Source organism: Leuresthes tenuis, unplaced genomic scaffold (genome assembly GCF_036924035.1).
Source record: "Leuresthes tenuis unplaced genomic scaffold, fLeuTen1.0.hap1 SCAF_12, whole genome shotgun sequence".
NCBI lineage: Eukaryota > Metazoa > Chordata > Actinopteri > Atheriniformes > Atherinopsidae > Leuresthes > Leuresthes tenuis.
The window spans coordinates 6,883,379-6,906,765 of record NW_027325366.1 but is presented as its reverse complement, the minus strand read 5'-3'; the positions used below and the strand labels follow the sequence as shown (position 1 = coordinate 6,906,765).

The following is a 23,387-nucleotide window of genomic DNA, read 5'->3' as shown; positions in this document are numbered from 1 at the left end:
TTACAGGCCTTCAGCAGGAAAGTACACAACCTGAACAAAACCACACTAAAAACAATGTGCAAAAGAAAAGCCGATCTGCTTATTGGGTTAAGGGAATTCCTCCTGCTACCTGTATTCTTTTGTAATCAATATTTTTTAGCATACGTTAATATTGGTGGAAACATGTTTAACTTGTTGAAATACAAAATTTTAATTCTGTCAAAGGCATATAATCTGAGCTGGTGACATCATCTCTGAAGTTAAAGAGAAATATGAACAAAAACTGGACTGTGATGTAACTCTTGGTTTTAAGTTGTTAAAAGTCAATTGCAAGCTTTAAACTTCACCATCTTGGTCTCTTTTGAGATAGAAGTGACCACATTTGGAGAAGAAGGTGGAGAGGGATACCTGAAAGCTGATTTGACACAAATATAATAAATCAATGTTTGAGGGCTAATATCAATTAATATAACTAAATGTTTTTTTTTTTTTTGTCTGTTGGCACCAGCGATGTCTTGGCGTCAGCACCCAATGGCTAACAATGGTATTACACCTAAGGAAACTTCCTTGTTCATGTCACGGTTTATTCTCTGTTCCATGTCTTGTCTCGTCATTCCGTTTTATTTTGAAAAGCACTAATCTTGCCCTCTCGTTTCAGGTGACTTGCCCTTCCTCCCGTGTCAAGCGTCTGATTGTCTTCCCTGATTCCAAGTGTTTTCACCTGTTCCCCTTGGTCCCTCATGTGTTCAAATAGTCTGCATTTCTCTTGTCTTGTGCCAGTATGTTGTCTCTGCGTGAGCGTCATTACCAGCCACCTTGTCTTGTGACCACAGATTCCACGAGCCTGCAGCGAGCGACTCTCCTGCAGTGCAATCTTGTTTTGTAAGTTATTCCACAGCCATAGCCTTAGATATTTATTATAACGGTAAGTTTCATAGCTTTGTTTTTCCTCCATTTTCACGGAGTGATTTTTCGTTGTTTCTTGTCATAGTCGCCTCCGTTAAAGGAGAGCCTTTAAGTTAAAGTTTTATAGAGCCTCTGTTTTATTCCGCCTCACTTTGAGAGCGTGACTTTGCTTTGTTAAGTGTTCATAGCGTTTCTGTTTTCCTCCCGTTTTGGAGAGAGTTTATGTTTGTTAATTTTCATAGCCGTATTGTCTTGTGTTTATTAAATAAAACCCTCTTGAAACCACGACCCTGCATTTGCGTCCTGAATCCCTCTCTGGTACGTGACAGTTCATCTAAACCTGGGGCACAGTTGCCATCTTAGTTTGTGTCCATGCTGCATTTCAACTCGGGCAACTTAAGCTCCGCCATAGCCCACATTATAGGAGAAGACCCCTGAAAGTAAACTATTCCTTCTTAGACTGTCTTCAAAGACCTACCCGGGCAACACAGCCATCAAGTTTGAAGTTAAAGACATGGGGCTTTTTTGTAATGGCCAATGCTGACAATAAGAGAGCAGAATGACTAATATATGATGATGATACTTAGATTAGACGCATGCGATTAGACACAAGATTGCTTGTCCTGCCAACGGTTATCTAACACTACTGTGACTCCACTGCCTTTTTTTTTTTTTTTTTTTTTTTTAAATCAATTATGCACTCTGAACTGCATTTGTAAAAAAAAAAAAAGTATCCTTGTGAACAAATGTCATCAGATAAGCAAAGACATTGCAGAGTGAGAGCCTTGTACGATTCTTACAATCAACTTTGGATCAAATGCAACAGATTAGGGGGGGAAAAAGGGAAATTATCGGCCAGATCAAACAACCCATTAAGGGACCAAACACTCATCAAGATAGACAAAGCAAACAAAGACAGAAACGCTGATATATTAGTAAGTCCAGTCCAGTACACGTGATTTTGGTTCTTTTCTCTTCTTCAGGTTTTGTGGATCCAAAATTCTGCAACGAGACCTTTGAAAGAACCAGAAAAAGAGGTAGTATTTCTCCAGGTTCAGCTTCTCTATACTGGCTCAATTAAAAATAAATCATTTTAGCAGGAAAGAGAGCCAAAAGATCCATGGGTTCTTGATGACTCAGTGGTGTATTTCTACTTGGCACTCAGCTATCCCTTTTTAACTAATGTGGTTCTAGAACTGGTTCAGGGCTGCTGCTAGAGCCAGTTCTAACTAGGGTAGTCTGGGGGACAGGGCACGGAATGCCGAAAAATTACCCACCTACTTTTGGTTTGGTTTAGTTTCACACTGCACTTTTGAAAGCGGACCAAACTGCCTGGACAATGTCCTGCAGTTACAACAGCTGTGCATTTGGAGAGGTATTGTCCAAATGAGCATTTCCCACTGTAAGCGAAAAGCACCAAGGTTCACTTGCAAGCAAACTGAGACCCATGTTTTTAGGCAGACCAGAGTTCACTTATTTGGTCCGCACCAGAGTTCGGATGAGCTTTCACAACTGCCCAAACGAGGCGGCTATCCGAGGAAATAAACTCAGGTCCCTTTAAACTGGACCAAACAGCTCTTGTGTGAAAGCGTGCTAAGTTAGTTATAGCTAAGAACCTCTTTGGAGAGACAAATTATTACATTACTTTAACTCATTTTCAGTTCACATGAATGTTATGATTTCCCTATAGTTAAATGATAACCCTAACCCTAATCTTTATTCACAAAGCCGAAAATTATTGCCCATCTCTAATATGTCATGACTCTGGGAGTCATAAGGATTGCAAAAGTTGCATTTTTACACCCTCACATTACTCTTTCAGAGGACTTCCATTTACACTTCGTGAAGCAGCAGGACTTTTTACACCCAAAGTGTTTCTAAAAGGGAAAAGTGACCTTACAGTCTGTTGACCTTTGTAAATTCACAGCAGCTGAGATGTGTTGACAGCAGACTTCAGCTTTGATTTTGAATTTGACAAGAACATGTTAAATCATAGGTTGTGAAGCCATTGTGACAAGGAATCATCAATTTTCATTACCTTTACTCACCCTGCCAGTTAATGCAGGGCATTGGAAAGTGTGCCATTCTCTCAATATGATGGCAAAGGCAAACATAGAGAGAGTTTTTTGGCGGGCTAACCACTTGAAAAATAATGAACCTTTGGTAGTGACACTGCATGGAGGTATGCAAGGGGAAGCCAAGTCCTAAAAGTGGACTTTGTGAGCACAAAATCAACATAAACTAAACTGCTTCATTTGTCATGCACTAAATTATTTTGAAAATATTACAAGATTTCAATGACACATTTATCGTTTCCATTATCTCATTCCATTTGTGCACATTTAAAACAATCAGCAGACACTTGTGCAACAAAATGGTTAGTGTGAATTATGCTACTTTCTGTTTATAGTGTTGCCTTGGTTATATACTTGCCATATCAGTCTCAGTACATTTATGTTCATCCCTGAACGTTAGAGCCAGAATAAAAACAATCTACCAAGAGCCAATCCATCTCTGTCAGTGTACAGAGGAGCTGTGATGGGAAATGGCCTTGAGGGTAACAAAGCAAGCGAAACACATCTTCAGACTTCTACCAACTCATCTTGATTTAGTGGTTCAGCTCAGAGTCAGGATTCCTCTGTTCTTCCACAGAACTCAAACTCCCTGTGGAACTGAATGAGGTCCTGAAATGCCTCAGAACCAAAAAGCACATACATTTTCCAGCCCTGACTGAGCAAAAACCAACTACCATCTCTTTCATGTGTACTGAGCTTCAAGCAAGCTAGGATTAGGCACCTTGTGGCTTGTGGCTGGGCAGCTTTCTTGGATTCATCCCAGCATACACCATTTTCTTTATAAAAGAAAGAAAATGTCTGACAAATAATAATAAAAAGGAATATATATATATATCAATATGTAGCAGAGAGGTGTGGTAGAACTCTTTCGATTTAGAGATCACCACCAAGGGGTCGGATGTTGTAGCCTGGAAACAACTTCTCTGATGCACACTCAGCATCGGCAGGTAATACAGGTGAACTATCAGAAGACCACACTGATATGAACTCACAGCCAACAATTTAACATTTCTCTCTGCAGTCTCTGTTTGCAAATATAGTCCTAAAGTTAAGTAGAGTTGCTGGTGCACTATGTGCACCATGTCCTGCCTCCCTGATATCCCTTCTGTCAAACCTTGTCCTTCCATCTCACATTTCCAGTGATGATCAAGGGAAGAAATAGTTCAAACTTCCTTCTCCTTTTTTTTCTCTATTCCGTTCCTACTCTGCATCCTAGACATCTCCTCTTCAACCCATCTGGTTTTTGGCTCTTATTCCAGGCATTACTCAGGCTTTGGAAAGCTGCTCCCACATGCATAAAACTTTCCCGGTGCCATGGCTATGCATCATAACGTGTAAAAAAAGAAAGCGTCACAGCATCCAAACCAGGACAGGAAAGTGCCACAAGAATCCAAAGAAGATGCAAAGCACAACATGATGTGTTCAAAGTTCTTAATGTGCATAGACTCTCTCCAAAGTTCTTTTTATGGTAGCATAGCTACAACTTGTAGATCATTGGATCTGCCCTCTTCCTGGTTACCTGTGCATAAGCCGGCTGGAGGTGATGACGTGTGGTTAATTACTAACCAAGAAAAAAAAATAGCACTAATTTCCTGGTTGATGCAAAACACATTTAGTGACTTTTCTTATTTGAGTTAAAACTACATTGTTGCTTGGCATCCAAACAACCCTCTAGTGTTTGTTACAACCACATAATAGAGGTGGGCATACATGTCGTTGAATCTGACCAGAAAATCCAGGGCACCTTGAGCAATGTGGCTACAATACTGTTTGCACAGACTCTGTCTACCCTGAATGCTGCTGATATGTACTGGTGTGTAAATGGTGCAAGCCTACTTTCTCACTGCAATTAGATGAGCTGTGGTGCACCATTATTACATGTCAGGAGCCATGCAGACAGACCTTTGAAAATATCTTCCAGTTCTATTTATTAAAAAAAAAAGAATTAATGATCAGACTATTGTGACAATACTTTTGTGGCCATAAAAGTGGTCAATATAACAAACTTTAACGCCAGCACAAATACAACTCACAACTAGGTAACTAACAAACTGAGACATTGGGGAGATAATGGCTGACCAGGCTGCCCAGCAGCAAAATAGGGATGATAACACACTGACCAAAAACTGATCATTAAAGTGCTAATCAACAATTTAACAGTAAGATAAACAATAACTGGGTTTCCGTTGCCTTTTTTTAAATTTACATTTAGGAGATCTGATTAAAAAAGGGTTGAAAATCTTCCACTAATTGGCAAATATATTCATATTCTGGCTTCACGTAGTTTCAGTCGATTTTAAAAGAACACTTGATGTGTGCTAGTTGGAACAAAAAGTTTTCTTTAACCGCTCTAACCTGGCAAGGGCTTAAATGATGGTCTGAACCAACTCATGTGATATAACATCCCAGATAGTTCCAGAAATGAAAGTAATTCCTAAAGAATTTATTTATTGTGGATGTCCAGTTGTTTTTTCCTCCTTGAGGTTTGTTTCCAATTAGGACGACTACTTCTTCTACTGCACCGCTACACTGTGGAGACACTGTGCTACCTTGTTTATTTGCTAATTGCTTGTAAATGTTTCTAATTCAAAGGTCTAATTCTTTTTTGTGTCTTTTTCAAAAGACAATTCTAGATTTGCTTTATTACTGAATGGAAACCTGGCCAGTGCCCATAAGTGTCATGTCTTACCAGGCCGAAGAGGAAACAACTATAAACTATAAAAGTACAGACATAATAAAATAGACCCAAGCCCCGTCCAAACTTCCAGAACATGATAAAGTCCATTTATGCAGTTAACCCCAAAAAAAATCTGTTCATTGGCAGGCCAGGCAACTCCAGGAGCAATCAACCAGCAACTGCAAAGTTAAAGACCAATAAAATAATGTGATGAAAATGACAAATTTCCGAACTGGTTACTATTAAGGTGAGAATGTCCCTAAAAAGACACATGTCCAGTGTCTAGGTATTTTGACTGCTTGTGCAAGAGCATTTCGAAGTTAAAAAATAAATACCACTGTGACCTTTGTTCAGTGAGTGCCTGACTGTGCTGCTATGACACCATGGCAACAGGTGTTAACAAAACCTCAGACCAGTCTACACACAGAAATGTCTTGGCTCACTACTGTATTCTCTGACAATGACAATGGCACCAAAACACCTATCTACCATTGAACACGATAAGACCAAGAATAAACAATAAGAGAAATTCCAAGGACGGTCTCCAGGGATAATTTACAATAATCCTCTTTAAACCAAGTTTCAGGTTGATACATTTAATTGGGCAGTAAACCTGTTTACCATCTGATTCAATGAGGTTCAGATAGTCCTGCCAAGTGTTCCCAAAGATGAACAACACACAAGGTAACTGTGCCTCAGTCGAGAGACTGGCTTATCCAAACATAACTGCGAGAAAGGGCAAAGAATTTGGCCATCATTCGCCAAGATGCTGTATGTCAGACATAGCAACACTATTTCAGTCCCTAAAATGTCCAATAAAGTGCTCTTTTTAAAGACACAATTATCCTTTGGACATAACTTCAAGAGAAAGGTTTTGCATATTTTACTAAAACCCTCCAGCAACGTTGTGAGAGGGTCCATGTTTTCCATCAAACACTGCCATGTAAGTGATTTTCATTAATATTTAACTGCTTCAAATGTTTCCACACAGAAGAATTTAGCAGCTCATTACTGAAATGGATTTGGAAAGTCCAGACCCAGACTTCACAATGCACAAATGTGTGTTTTTTCCCATAACATAATTATTGGATTCAAATTTTTATGTTTAAAAGAGAATTTTAATTATGGTATCAAATTAAATAATATTCATGAGTTTTCACCAAAAAATCTGTCGGTAGCCAGTTAGAAAAACGTTATCCTGAGCAACAAATCAGAGCAAAGGACACAACAAAGCCACCTGTGCAAACAAACCCAACATGGGGCCAAAATGCTTATTCATTCATAGAGATACTTTTTCCACTGTACCAAGTAAATAAATGGTTTGGGGCCACAAAGAGATCAATATTGGGTATTCTTAACAATGTCTATAGATTTAAAGTGTTCCATTTTCTACACTCTGTGAGCACTTCAGGCATATCTGTGTAGAGTCAGGGTTGGTAAACTCCATATTCCAAATCAGAGAGAAAAAGTGGCAGAAAACAATCATGTCGAGTGTATTCTTAGGTTTAAATCATGCACATTCCTTATGTTAAGTCCAACGGCAAGTGCATCTGTCTGGGGCCAACTATAATGAGCAAAGGTGCATTACAAACGGTGTCAGTTGTGGAACCGAGGAGCAGCTCATTTATTCATGAGCTATAAGGGGGAAGCCTGGGCTGAGCCTGCAGACCAAGCGGCAGGTTGGATGGGCACACAGGCAAAGTGATTAGCATCCATCACTGTCTGCTGCTCTCAGGCAGGGAGAGGGATGTGACTGATGAAGGGGACACAATCAGGGGTGAAGCAGCACAGCGTGGTGGAAGAAAGAAGCCCGGGAGGGAGGGAGACGACCCTGGTCTGCTGAAACAAATGACAGCAGCTTTTAAAGGTCAGTAAAAGGATAAAAAGAAACCTGCTTTGTTGAATATGTCAGCATGGGTCTGAACAGACATTGTTAATGCCTGGGAAAAGTGGAGAAAATGCACTGGTGAAACCTGTGAAGGGTAAACTACAATTTGAGGATGAATTCCCAGTTTTTAAAATAAACTGTAAATTAAGACAAACAGGCTGGAGGGCATTGGAACAGTGTGGCACTGACAACGATACAGTTCAAACTGTCAACGCTAAAAATGTGCCAATGCGTGTTCACACTACATACAGGGCTTCAGAGAGAGACCCCTGCTCACTTTTTGCTCCCCCCTACATAATGGCTCTCTTTTCCTAAAGTCTTCATCCACAGTAGTTTTTGAAGTGATCAAAGATTGGGCTATTTCAGATAAATCACAGCTTATTATAAAGAGGACAACGCTGTGAGAGCTCCATGTTACTTTGCATTAATTCAATTCCTGAAACAGATTACCCTGCACATTTCTGATGAAAAACACTCAGCACACAACAGTAAACCAATGGAAATCATATGGAAATACTAAAATCTGATAACCATTTCTACTTTGGCATGTTTACCATCAGTAACAGCTAAACGGGACTGCTCATTGTTACAAAATGAACTTTCCCATTTTACTTGTTTGATCACAGCACCTTTTCATCACCAACTGTGCAGAACAAATAGGAGTTCAGCATCAGACGGTATCAACCTTTTCATCCAGCCGGAGACATGGTGAATTTCAGACTTTTGAAGACCTTTTTAGAACCACCAAACTTAAGATGGGAAATGCTGATGTATGGTGAACACATGCTCTTTCAAAACAAGCACCTATCTGTCCGTTAAAGTGAAATGTTCAATAAAAGGATCAGAACAGTTGTTACAACTGTCCCCAAGAGAAGCAGCGATGTCAACATCAAACAGAACAGACAACAGGCTAAAGTGGCTTATATGACACCAAAGGTCAACATTTAGTTTTTAAAACAGCTGTAGCTGTAGCATTTCTTACCAACTGTTCTATTCTTCCTGTTTCACACTGAGGCGCAGACAGACTGAACACCTTTCCCATCTGCACACTGACCAATATTCTGCCAACAGCCTAAAAACAACTAATATTAAATAATAATCAAATGATACCTGTAAGTAAAATCAAATACATTTTCAACAGTTTGCACCTTTGCGGTGAGATGGAAATATAAAAATGACCTGCAAGTGAGTACAAAATGTCTTATTCAACACTAGCAGCTGTCATCTGAACCCCAACCTTCAATAATGTACGAGCAGATTCCGCCTTGCCTCATTTCTCCAGGTGCTCTTGTGGTCTGCCGACACAGCTGAAATTCAGCTGATGAAGCGCCATTTGCAGAAGTCCATGTCATGGTGTTGGTAGGACAACAAGCACCAGGACACTAGTACTGTACTATGGAACCATACTTTGTATGCACGTTGGTATACATGTGCGGGAGCCGAATCGAGTTATTGACCGCAGTTTGTCCAACGCCACGATGCTGTGGACTGTGTGAGAAAGGAACAAGGAAAATTTCTCTGTGGGAGATCACCGTACTTCCCACCATGCTGCAAAGGAACAGCTTACATTCAATACATCTAAGCCTAGTTAACAAAATATGACCGCGTAGGTGACTGTGACTGAGGAATGTAGGAAAGTTTACAATTCCGAGAATGGAACTGGTATGGATAGTCTGAAGCATAAATCCATTTGAATTTAGAATTATGTGAAACGCAAAAGTTAAATAAATTCAATAAATATTCAGCACAAAGGCCAACTTGAATGTTTGACATAACCGTGCTTCTGGTAAGGAAACCACGCAACACAACCTCTATACTCAAATAAAAAATACATCAGTTTTACTTCAGTGAGCAATGATTAAGATGTCTCAAGAGGTACTGAGTCGAACAAAAGGGAAGTACTGTAATCATATCTTCTGTTGTTTAGAGCAAGAGAAGCACAGCATATAATTTAGCAACAATTACATTTTTTCTGAAGGCTGATCTTGGCTGTGGTGGAAAACCACAAAGGCTCCATCTGTCTCTGAGGACTCCCCCTCCAGGGCTCTATCTGGGCTGCCGCACAAAGAGCTCAGCTGGACTGATGTTAGTGCTGCAATTACATTCTGGACTCTTTTTCACACTGGTCCCATTTGGAGACAAGCTTTCTGAGCAACAACAACCCAGTTGGTGAATTTAAAAGAACAATAGTTTGAATAATCTATTTAAGAAAGATCTGAACATTTGTGGGGGCATTTTTTTTCTTCAAAACAAGAATGAAGGATCTGAGGACAATTCAAATAGGTAACTGTGTTACGGAGACTCGGATAACATCAGAAAACCGACTGATCCATGTGAGGCTACAGCTGGAGGATCGGAAATTCTGCATCTCTGAAAACAGGCAAAAAAAAATCCTTGATATGAACAGAACTGGTTCAACTGTGGTTTTGTCAAAAATAGTTTTAAAATGTTCAGAATGAACACTTTAAGTGCACTAACTTGGTAATCAGGGCTCATGGTGTCCAGCTTGACTGACAGTTGGGAGAAAGTGATTCGATTCAGCTGATGATTGAATCCCAGAGTGGTGAAATCTGGAAACTTGCCAGATCACGTAGAACAGATAAGAAAGTAAAGTCTGGGGCGACTTTATTCATCAAAATACCAACATGCTTTGAGACTTTTTGGGCTTCCTCTGTGGTTATCAAGATGTAAAAGATTACTTTGTGTCTGCAGGAAAACTTTACAAAAGCCTGATGTAAAGGAATTATTTTTCTTTCTTTTTTTGAGGCTGTCAAATTTCTGCCAACAAACCACAATAATGTTGCAAAGTGGCGTAACTGAGACAGCCAACATGTCCAAGACATAAAGAGGATTTATGTTGTAGTCAACAGCAGCAGTAGAACAACACTGAAGCCCTAACTGTGTTTGCACAGAGAGGCGGCATCATAATGAGGCCAAATAAATCTAATTAGTTTTAATGTGAATGATCTTTATGGAGGATGCCTCCAGACTGATAGTAAAGAAGAAGAAGAATGAAATGGAGTTGAGAAGTATTTACTCCAGACTGCAGCCTTGGCAAACCATCTACAACACATAAAAATGCATTTGGGCCTGTGACGATGAGATATGCAGTCTACCCGGGGATGGAGCTGAGAAGACAGCCTCCCACCCGAAGTGCTAAACAACGCTAATAAAACACACAACTCCTGCCAGTTCATTTCCAAGTGGAAGATAATGCAGTCGTGTTGTCTCAAGAGGATAAAAGAAAATGCCAGCTGCAAAGAGCTCGGCCTGCCCTGAGGAATTAATGGCACTCATCAAGAAATAAAAGAGCCATAAACGAGCTCTCCGTTCACTACCAAAACAATGCCCTGTTAAATTATATGAGGATGCCTTGGACTAGCTGGGGACTTTTTTTTTCTCTTCGAAGTGCTGGATGGAGCGACATGCATTACAAAGACTCAGCCAAATTGGAAGACCAATGGAATCGGTGTTGAGGCTGTGTCCTTGTCTGATTTGCTCACAACCATCAGCTTTAAATGCTGTTTGTCAGCTCCATAAATGTTAAACAGAATCTGTGGTGGTCTGATAATATGTAGATATGTGAAACCGTTGTATGTCCTACATTGGGCTTTTCACTGATGCTACAGAGCAATAGCTGTGAGGCAGAAGAGCTCTATTGTGCCCAGATAGGAAAACTAGGGCTCTGTGCCCAAATTCTGATGAATAAAATGTGATGGTTTAATGTTGGACTAATTTACACGCCTGTCAGCTGGAACTCTTTATCTTGCCAGTTATGCCTCAGTATCTTATTTGGCATTCTTTGTAGACAATGTATAAAATGGTCCCAAAAAAAACAAAAAAAAAACTAACTTTAACTTCAAATAATGCTGCACACCTTGGAATTGGGACAGTCAAACTCTTTTGCCTTCGACTTTGCTTTTGACAGCAAATTCTCATCAGCAGGTAAACAATTCTATAAACTTGAGGAAGAAATGACTGAGGATTGAGGTAAACAGTATTTATTTGTTGTTTTCCTAATCTGTGTTGACGCTACCACGTTTTAAGATTTCAGAAGGTGCTGCATAAATAAAGTTTCACTGAACCTGTGAAAATGGGGCATGAAATATCTTGTTAAGAGCCTTCCACGACTGTCTGTGTTCTGAGTTCTTGTTATTCTAACATAACGGAATTTTTAAGTCCGTTTCATAAGAACATCTAACAGTGACATTGATAAACAAACATTTAAAAAACATTAGCAATGAATGCATGAGCTAATATTCCATTTATGAACTTGCCTTAAGAAGGATCCCGTACAGCTGTATGTGATGTTCCCCAATGTCATGTGAAGGACGTTTTATAGCTGAAAATTCAATCCTGTCCTGGTACACCAACTACATAATGACACTGTGTTTCATGAATGGAACAGTTCAAAAACAACCGTCAACAGATTTCTTGACAGCTGCAAAAGAAAAGCAGGGAGACAGAAATGTGAGCAAGGGCTGCCTCTTAGATGAAGGTGAGAACAGAAGCACTGTAGAGACTTTAAAGCAGAATTTTTATTAGACTTCTGAAAGCCGAGCGTCGTCAGCAGTCTGGTCGCCTCATTAACACACGCTCAAGTGAAGGTGCTCTATGTACTCAGCCAAGTTACAACGCCGGACCACAGTTTCAGGAGTCAGCAGTAAACCACAATACAGTAGGACTCATTTCCCTGCTGCGTTATGGCCAATGGAAGCGCTGCCGCATTTTTACCTGAGTAAGCATCCTGGTATTCTTTCAAACTGTCATAGCAGTGTGAAATGCATGTCAGGCAGACAGGAGACGCGTGGACAGTTTGAAGTCATGTTCAGGCAACATTTCCAGTGCTGTTTGATGCTGTACCGTTCGCACGACATACTGTTGCTTCTGTGTTTGGGAGTGTGACTTAGATCACACTTAGTGTGATCACACTTCACTACTGATCTGCAACACACGAGATTTTTTTACCGGACTTCACCCCGACTCATCCGTCTCATCTTCGTCAAGTCTTAGACGGGTCTCTCTCTCATCATTAAGGTAGCAACACGAAGCTCCTGGAGAATCTCTTCTGTTCACGTGGTTGTTGAAAGCAGATTCTCTCCATAGCTTCTCACTCTCGAGCGTTTCACAACTGCCGACTGGAAAAATCCTGGCAACATTTAAGCAAACTTTACTTCCTGACTAGACCAAACTTTCCTCATCGGGCTCTCTGTCATGTTGTTGTATGATTGTACCTTTCCTTTTCTAGTTTTGCCTTGTCGTGCCCCCTGACCCCATCTCTTGCCATCTCACTGGCTGTAGATCCTTGCTGACAGCTCTCTTCAACTCCTCCTCCACTCAGACTTTGAACAGATCAAACGACCGGACACTCTAGTGCGTTTAGGAACATGGACACAAAGCAATAAAAAGCTGTCCATCAAACCATTTCAGATCTGGGACAATTGTCTGGAATGAGAAAACCACGCTTAAAATCTTGCACTGTGAACTAAGCAGACGTATTTGACAGTAAAACCTTTCTCCATTCATATGCTGATTACATGTAAAAAATAAAAATAGAAAAAAACCTTTACTTCATGCTGGAGGTCTCCTTGGTGTCTTTGAGATGTTCTGTTTTCTACTTGAATGGTTTCAATGACTAACTTGGCAATCCATTTCCTTTTAGCCAGCAAGTCTAACACTCACTCATGAAAGAGGGACAGCAAGACTTCCGTGTGTAAGCAGCAGCTCATCCTGTAGCACAGCATGGATAAAGCATTGTAATACTAAGCTGCCACTGGGTCTTGATCACACACATAGCTGAAGAAAAACTAATTTAATTCAAGGCATGCAAAATGCATGCTTCTGTGGATGTGCAACTTTTAAATATGTCTGACCACTAACAGGAAGATACTAAAGCATCTCTTCTCATCTCCAGATAACATGTCATGTTCACGACAAACACGCACATACAAAAGATGTGAAACGTCAAAACAGCAAACGGATTTAACATTCTGTCTGGATGCCTGCTGGCTCTATTTATAGTTCCCACCATGATCAATTTGATAGTTGAGTGCTAATTGTGAGAAGCCATGTTTCTCATCTCATTAGTGTATCTCTGAGACAGACAGACATTCTTTCATCAGGAAATTGCATTGCAGAGACTTTCATTAATCAAAATGGATAACCTTACCCATGAATAAACTATGACAAGCAGCCCTCATTGACATTCAGCTATGCCCGAGCCCACAATGACACAAAAACATGTGCGAGTCATAGGTCAAGATGAGCACCTACTTTTTGTAAAAGGAAAAGTGTAAAGACACTGGTTTCCGTTTTTCGGGGCAGATTAGATTTATATTGTTATGTGCCGGATTCAGACAAGAAAATCTACCAAATGAGTGAGGAAAAAAAGCACAAGACACACACAGAGCTGAGGACGAAGACCCCATTAAATCCAATCAGTGGTTGTTGTTTGCCTCAGAACAGAGGAAGTGTACAGCCACAGTGTGAAGGCGATAATGTAATGAGGCTAACGTCAGCTTTCTTCTCATCAGCTCGTCTGCTCACTTCTCCCTCAATCCCTGGCTTCTGTCGTCTCTGTTATGACTGACACGGTCAATCTGACCTAATCAAAGACATTTCCTCCAAATGTCAACAGGCAAAAGATGGTCATGAATACATTACATGAATACATAATGTCATTTTGAATTCACACACCTTTACTTGTTTGTCTGAGAAATTTTTGCATGATACCACTAAAAATGTGATAGTGAGAGATTAGGAACACTGACTCTGGCTTTGGAGTCTTAGAAGCTACAAATAAAAGTTAGAAATGTCTATCAAAATGTGCACAATGTTCAGATGAGAAAAAGTGTCAATGTTCTGAATTATCCAGCAAGCCACTAAATAGCAAATAAATCAAATAAATAAATAAATCTTTGCCATTTATTCAGTTTAAATCATCATCTACATCACTGTCAGCTGCTGTCAGGAGGACAAAAAGAAACACATTCGGTATATAGTCACTTTGCTCTCAAAGATATTGCCTGTCCAATCATTTCATGACCCTCACCAGTAGATTGAGTTTGCTCAGTTGTCATGGAGATTGTTAATCTGTTCTGAACTGAACAATGTCATATACGAGGCATTCACTAACGTATAAAATACGGGGTGCCACCTGAACTCAGGTGGCACCCGATATAGACAGGCGGACCACTCAGCCGACCACGGATTTACTTCAGCAATCCAAAGGTTTTCCGTCTAAGGATATAATAAAATTCATCTGGTTCTTAGAAGGTCTTAACGTTATTTAAACACAATCTAAGATGACACAACATACAACATATTATATGTCATTGTAGCCTTAATAAGAGCTAACGGCAGCAGCATTCAGCTGTGTGTTAACACCAGCAACACTCTCCATCTCCTCCTGGGGATCCTGAGGCTGTCCCAGGCTAAAAGGGAAATAAAATCCCTCCCTTTTACTACAGAGGGAGCTGACAAAGCCCCAATCTGTTTGTCCATCTCTCACTCCAACCTGCCATCATTCATGAACAACATAGCTCCGCTGTAGCACAGGAGGAAGAGCAGTCGCCCACCAATCGGAAGGTCGGTGGTCCTCAGGTCTTACCTGAGGTAAGGACCACCGACCACCAACTCCAACCCGGAAAGAACATTCCACCTTCTTCCAGTTGAGAACCATGGCCTTGAAAAGCTCACTTTCATCCCGGCCGCTTCACACTCAGTTGGAACCACTCTAGTGTGCTCTGAGGGTATTGGCTTGAAACAGCTAACAAAATCACATCATCCGCAAAACAACAAAGATGCGACCCTGAGGTTACCAAACCAGACGGCCTAGTCTTCACGATTACGATCGTTCGTGAGAATCACAAACAGGATTGAGACAAAGGGCAACACGCACTGTAAACGAGTTCGACTTACTGCCAACAATGCGGACACAGCTCTTGCTCTGTTTATACAGGGACCGGATAGCTCCGCTACCCCATACTCCCAATGCTGCAGCCCTTTTAGTGGCTCGGTACCTGTCAGCTGCTCCAAGTGACCCCTGGGACAACCAAGCCCAAAAAGTCTCCTTCTTCAGCATCACAGCCTCCTTCATTACTGGCATCCACCAGTGCGTCCTCCGGTTACCGCCTTGACAGTCACCAACAACCTTCAGGCCACACCTCTTGAAAGCTGCCTCCACAATGGAGGTCCTGAACATCCCCAACCTTTTCTAGTATGTATGAAAAATTCTGCCGGAGGTGCGAGTTAGAAAAAAAAAAAAGGCTAACTGCACAGAGGGAGGCTCTAAATACTGATTTGTCAAGACACTTTAATGGCACAAATGGGAAGTACTTCACAGGAATTCAATGAGTGATCAGGTGATCAGGTGATCTTATTAAAGGTCGTAATTTGCTGTGTGATCTATTTTATATCGGAAACAAACCCTACGTCATTATATGTATGATTAAGGGCATTACTTTACTTCTAAATGTAAGCTAAGCGAACAGATCAAATCATTCTTACTTTTGCACAGCCACTGGACATCATGATATAAAAGATATACAGAGCCTCTGTGTCTGAAAAGTGAAGCCAAACACAGAAGCGTCCTAAACCTACATTCAGGAGGCAGCTCTTCTGAGTACCAGACAATTGAGACTGGACAAAAGTCTACAAGACAATATAACCAAATTTCTCTAATGAATTATCTCTGTTAAAAGTCCCTGAAAAAAAAAAGAAATTTGATGTTTAAAGGTTTTTCAATGATCTGCCCATTACACATTATGTACACAAAGCATTACCTACAGTGACAATAAAGTAGTTTTGTAAGTATTATTAAAGGTGTTTTTGAATTGGTAATTTCCTGAAAAACTATTCAGTTTGTTTTGAAACTCAATATGCGCTTCAATACAAATTTTGCACCAAGTGAAAATCTTTTTTTCTAATTTCAGAAGTGCTGACGCAGAATAGGGGGAGGGGCCTGATCAGAACACTGGAGTCGACCAATCAAAGCAATCAGAGCATTTAGATAGGAAACAGAGAGAGGTGTGTAAACTACTGGCACTCTATTAACTGTTATCCCTCATTCCAACAACAAAGAAGAACCATTAGCCCAGGAAATCAGCCTCTATTCAATAGAGTCTATTGAATGAAACAATGCCTGTCTCATCCAAAAAAAAAACAAAAAAACAATGACCCAAGACATGAGTATGAAAATCAGGCAGAAGCATGCATAAACTCAAGGCTCTCCCAGCTGTCAAATCCCATGATTAATTAAGATGTATAATAACTACTCTGAGGATTAATTCAATCACAGCGATGGCAGGTCCAAAAGCTTTGACATTTGTGAGAGTCAGTGGCAAGTAAGATAAAAATATTAATCATCTTTAGTTTGGCAAGCTGTTGGTGTTGTTCCCGCCTACAAGAAAAATTGGTTCTACTCTGTCAGGATGACAAAACTGGGCATGGAACACGAATTTTAGTCTTCCTGCTCAGTTTGAATTCCAGGTGCAACAGCTGCAATAGCCATAGTGGAAGTAAAGTGTCTGATTTCTCTGACTGCGACTGGGTCTAAAGTCAATCCTGCCTTCCAGCAGGGTGACAGCAAACAGCTCTAGGTGGGAAGATGAACTTGTTGGAATAGAGTTTCTGGTGACAGTGAGGCATTGGGAGCATGGGCTGATAGTAATGACATTATCAGTCACCGTGTGATCGCAGACTGATAGATGAAGAGTCTGCTGAACATTCTGAACGCAGGCAGAAAGTGGGAGCACGACTGTTGTCAACACCGCAGGAACAATAAGCAGATTTCTTTCAGTAGCTCCCCAATGTGCACCGTTGCAGTCATTTCTCAGATAAGACAGATAATCTGTGTGCGAGCATTAAACTGCAATCAATACTGCTACATATTCTGCAATAATGAAGTGCCTCACATAAAAATAGACAAGAGAACAAATGTTTCCTCTGTAATACATTGCAATTCAGCTCATTGTTACCAGGACCTGAACTAAGCTTATGTAGGTGCTCTAGAGACAATGATTATATAATTATTGTTGAGCTATTTTACATAATCACTCTATCTTGAAAAATAATTGCAACCCAAACAGAACCATATAGAAGAATTGAGGCACAGATTTACCATAAAATAGACATTCCCCATAAGCCTGCATGCTTCTTCTAAAACATAAAGTACTGAGCAAAAGTCTCAAGCCACCTCTTGCTTCTTTATATTTTGCTTCAAAGTGGCCAAATTTTCTATTAACCCTTTAAAGGGGTCTTGAGCAGTAGTTCTCCAGCCTTTCTGAAGGTATTTCAAAGAATTTGTTTGGACATTTTTCCTTCATTTTCAGTGCAGTCCTTCAAGGGATGAACCCGTGTTGTGCTCAGGAACAAAAACTCATCTCAAATAGTATCTTTCAGTACTTTGTTATGAACTACCTGTCACAAAGACACATCATTTGTTCACATTTCTTTAGTTGTATCTATGAAGTGCAATACATATATAAAGTTTAACAGACATAAAATTGCACGTCTGGTCCAACAAGATGATTCCCCAAGAACTATAAATTGACAATATATCTCAATGTGGTGTGCAGTGTGTCCTTAAAAGACAGGAAACTAAACAAAAAAAACAAATGTCAGGTCTAACAAATAAACAGTATCTGAAAGCAACGTTCTTAAGCAACAGGGATAAAAATGTCAAAGACGTGACACCGCTCCTGAAAGATGAACCTGGACCCTAAGTTGATCCATCTACCGTTCACTGAAGCCTCATCAGAAACAGTCCCCATGGAAGGGCGGCTGTCAAGAAGACATTCTTAAGGAAGGGAACCTGCGGTATGCCAAATGACACAAGAACTAGACTGAAAATCAGTAGCAACAGGTCTTCTGAAATGAATCCTCCCCACAGCACAGATTTCAACATTATAGTAGCAGTGTGGGATCATCTAGACAGGATATAGAACAAAAGGCAGCTAACATCCAAAGATGAGCTTTGGAATGTCCTTCAAGAAGCCTGGAGAACTATAACTGAAGACTACGTAAACATATGACAAGAACAATATTCTAAGAGGGTTCAGGTTGTGTGAAGAATAAAGGTGGTCTCACCAAATATTGACTTTTGAACTCATTCAGACTGTACAGACTCCGTTTTTCCCCCTTAATTCATATATTTTCTAACCCTAAGCCTTTAGGTTTGAACGTGTCAGTGAATCACTGCACCTATTTCCTGTTTTCCAGGCAATACATGAAGAAATGAGGGGTGGCTCAACACTGACTTTTTTAGCACTGATAAAAATGACAAATGAAAACATGTCTTCCTCTGCTCAGCAGGTGACCGTGCAACCATATTTCTTGGCAGTAATTCCACAGCAAGTATCCTGAAGCTGATGTCTGACAGAGCTGAATGCATTGATTTTTTTAAGTTACTTCCATAAAAAGCCAAACTGCCACTTTTTTGAGGGTTAAACTAGGTCAAATCAGACCACAGTGAGGTCCTGTGATGATTTTTTTCCCTGTTTCCGGTTCCTTTTTCAGAAAAGTTGCAAAGTTTCCTAAAATACAAGAAAACTCGTATCTGTTATTTGCTTATTCATTTCAACCTTTCCAGCCGAAATGATTTTCGGCTCTGATGCGGATGCTGGTGCCAGCGACATACTAGGGGAAAAAAAAAAAGCTGGAAAAGATTTTTATCATCTTTTAATACATTGAGAGCTGAAAATACTGTTTGTTGCATTTTTGCAGAGGAATCGGTGAGCTTTCTTGTTGAAAACAAGATGCCAGCTGCTTAGTAGTCTGCAGTTGTTGTTGTCTGATTCTCCTCCTCATGATGCTCCATATATTTCCAATAGAAGACAGATCTGGAATGCCGGCAGGTCAGTCGTTTGTTACTGATATTTAGCACAGAGCCAGACATGTTTTTCCCTACATCTGTAACATGGACTCATCTGACCACAGAACATGTGTCCACTGTGTTTTTGTCCATCTCAGATGAGCTCCTGCCCAGAGAACTTATTGACATTTCTGCACAAATTTGATATATGGATTCTTTCTTGCGTAAAACAGTTAGATTCCTGGTTATGGTGACAAACTATGTTGTGTGAAAATGTTTTTTTAAGTTACTCCAGAGCCCATGTGGTTATATTGATAAATGGTGGCATGATGGTTCCTTCTGCTGAAACAGCAGTTTCCACCCTTGGCATTTCCACACTGAGATTTCCCCAGAATCCCTGAATCTTTTCATAATATTAATCTCTGTAGATGGTGAAAGACCAAAATTGGCATTGAGAAGTATCTGTTTTTTAACTGACCGATGATTCTCTAACAGAGTTTGGCACAAAGTGGTGAGCAATTACTCATCCTTCATTGGAAAAAGACTTAGCCTTTGGTGGATGTTTCTTTCATACCCAATCCTGACACCCTCACCTGTCACCAACCCATCTACAAACAGAACAATCCTCCAGAACAGGTCACTTACCGTATATATTCTTTAAACTTGTCTTTCTTAGTCTCTCTGTAAACTTTTTGAGTGAGTTGGTGCACCAAATTTGACACTTTTCCTAAACACAATGGAGTTTGCGAGTAAAAACACTGACAATAATCTCCTCTGTTCCTTTGTCAGTTAAAGTTTCAAATTAATGAACAAATGACTTTTTCATGAAATGGGAACTGAATAAAACATGCTCCTTGGCTTCAGATCTTGAACCGTGATCAAATTAAGACACGACAAATGTAAAAGGCATTGCATTCTTGCATGAGGTTCTTTGACTAAACATAAATAAAGTGCTTTTTTAAGATAGATGACAGGTGATAAAAAAAGAGAAAACTTCCTCCATTTACATCAGGAATGATGAAGAGAAATTTGCTGTTTCCTCTTTTTTATTTGTGAATCATAAAAAAGACAACAAAAAACTATAACATGAAGATACACTGAATCCTTGATATTTTACACATTATATATTTTTTAGTCTACGATCTAAAATTGTTGTGACAGGATAAACTGTGACAATATGTGACTTCATGAAAAAAACGTGTTAATATGCAGAGTGAACGTGGAAAACAGTCACAGGGTGCAAAGGTTCAGCAACCACTGGGGATGTGGTCTACTTGAATGTTATTTCATGGTAATGTGTAAAAGAAATATCAACAGTAGGCATTTTGATGGACACTTTCCTCATCTTAAATCAGTACAGCATTTCCAAACAACTGAGGTTGGGCATTGTTTTGTACTACGGATGGTACCTCAAACCTGGAATGCCCCTGAACGTATGGTATTTCTACCATGAGAGACATGAGAAAAAAAGATTATAGCAATCCTGACATGTTTCAAGCAAAATCTTTAGTCAAAGCTCCAACTTCCCTCATCACAGTAAATCACAGGGCAGCTGCAAGAATGGGCGACAAGACTACTGAAGTTGGATTAGACTGTGTCCTTACATTTACATGACCTTAATTTAACTCTGCTTTAAACCAAATCAACATAAGCACGCTTGATTTAGTCCCAGCAGACTAGGAACAAAAAAATACTTTCCTATTCAGCAGTTTGCGAAAGCCTAAAGGCTAATTCATGCTGATGTTAAATGCATACATTATTAAACCCTCATAGAGAAGCGATTCAATTACTAATACCAGTGGTTAAAAACAGAAGCCCACACACATGCATGCCCACAAAATACAGAAAAAAAATAATAAGATTAACGCTGATTGCAGCCAGTCTTACAAAAACAACCACAGGAAATGGGGACTCTTCACCCAATGAATTACACAAAGTTAACACGATCCATGCTCAAAGCAACGGGAGCAGCATCTATTCTTAAAGTAGTGCGTTCAACACTTAAGTAATTAATAGCCACTGTTACCCGTATAAATACAGGTTCAATCAAAATAAAATTAAACAGAAATACAAAAGTTATTAACGTGTAACATCCCCTTCACGTTGCTCCTGCTGACTACGACATTATGAGAGGCAAGTGTTGCGATGAGTCTGCTCTATGGCAAAATAAGGCGATGCGTTTATCCGAGATCCCAAACAGACACTGCATGCTCCACCTGAGCAAAAGCTGTGAAACAGCGCTTCACTTAACAGCTTTGGGCCAGTGACAGGACGGAGTTGCTTGAACAGAACACTTTTTTCTTACATCTTCGCTAGCATGTACCAACACTGTGACACAAAACAACGTCATCACAAATGCAAATGACAGCGACCCGAAGAGCGAACTTCCCTGTCAGGCACAATCAGATCTAACATTCAAGGTGTTTTCACTTCGAAGCAACGAGTCGTGAGAGGGTTGGGGACATTCGACCGAGATGAGAAGCGAACCCGACACGTTAACGATCCACCTTGCACCGACTTGCGCAACAAAGTTTCCCGTTAGATTTGGAAGTGAAGAGAATATAGAAACAATAAACGCGCCTATTCTCTGACAATGTTAGACATGAAAATGTGTTCTAAACAACCCAAAGCAACAATGTCAACTTCGTTTTGACGGCGGACATGCTTCCCTAAAAACACTATACATTCTCTCCTTCAACAGGGAAACTCGACAGCTAACTCCTGACAGCAATGTTTGAATCTCGGCTCTTGGCAGCATAACCTAGGAAAAAAAGAAAATCAAAAAACTTACACACAACAACAAGAGAGGTCCAAAGTGTCCCGTAGCAAAGACGCCCACGGTCCGAGCTCCACATCCAGCGGTCTCATTCCCTCCTGCTCTTCCTCCGCTCGCCTCCACAGCTGCTGGATAAGTTTGCTGACGTCACCAAGCTCTCAGTCTCAACCGGCAAAGCTCTTTGGTCGCAACTCGAATAATACATGGAAGGGGAGGGGAGGGGAGGGGAGGGGGGGTGAAGCCCGGAAAGTATCTGGGAGGTGGGCAGCGCATTAGAGGCTACAAACACAAGACAATGGCCTTATTAGAAAAAAAACGGTCCATATAATGTCTTCATAAAGCCTGAATTTCCGTCAATCTTTCAGGATGTATTTAACAGGGGAATTCCATGAGTCGATTTACTCTTGTAGAGCAGCTGTATCAGCATCTTGTTGACAATCATTGCACCAAATCACAAATCAAGTTTTTCTTTTAAATTCAGATTAAATCTGCAGGGTGCTTAATGAACATAAAGGAGGGGGTGGGAAGGGGGGAAGCATGGCTACCTCCTTCTTATGTAGTTTTCTTATCTCATTGGCTAAGAATGGACTGCAAAGAATGGACTCTATTAAATCATATCACATGAAAATATTTTGCATCTAAGTTGTAAGCTGTTGTTAGGGTGGCTGTTCCAGAGAAAGAGGGTCGTCTGGCAGTCAGAAAGTCGCTGGTTTGATTCTCGGTCTCTTCCTTGGTCAAGACATTGAACGCCACATTGCCTCCGATGCACATACTTTGGCCTACAGTGGCTAGAAAAGAATGCATTTATCATTACTAGTCAGCCCACAGAGCTGCCTGCTAGCCCTCATGCACTTTGTGGGAATGGACCTCAAAGAGTCCACGAGTTCTTATATGAGATTATGATTGGCATGATGTGAATACAGGGGAACCTCACCATAGCCACAACCTATAATTCTCTATCATAAGACCTGTCATTCATACTTTTATGTGATGCAACATTGGCTTTTTGAAGGAAAGTGCTGTCTGATGTGGGTTAAGGTATCTTTAAAACCAACAAAAAAAAACTAAATATAAACACGTCTGAACATTTTTTTCCCATTCAAATCCTTACCGTACTGTATACTGTATATGGACAGAGGCAGTCTGTAAAACAGAGAGAACTACTGTACATGATGATATCTGTTTGATCCAAAGCAAGTGGTGCCTCACACTGAAAGGCTCTATTATGAATTAACATTAGGAAATGAACTTCTTAATTAAAAGTCTGAAGCAGA

General features: G+C 40.3%; 1 protein-coding gene across 4 annotated transcripts in view; it reads right to left on the bottom strand.

Moving 5' to 3' along the window:
• The window catches only part of gulp1a (GULP PTB domain containing engulfment adaptor 1a), an 85,457-nt gene extending 63,209 nt beyond the window's left edge, over positions 1-22,248 (bottom strand). For 3 of the 4 annotated variants that reach the window (XM_072397904.1, XM_072397907.1, XM_072397905.1), the window contains exon 1: positions 22,129-22,248. In XM_072397904.1, the coding sequence (XP_072254005.1) occupies positions 22,129-22,192 (64 nt within the window). In that variant the 5' untranslated portion in view covers positions 22,193-22,248. The remainder of the gene's footprint in view (positions 1-22,128) is intronic. The other variant, XM_072397906.1, reaches the window with a different exon arrangement.
• Between the last annotated feature and the right edge of the window lie 1,139 nt (positions 22,249-23,387).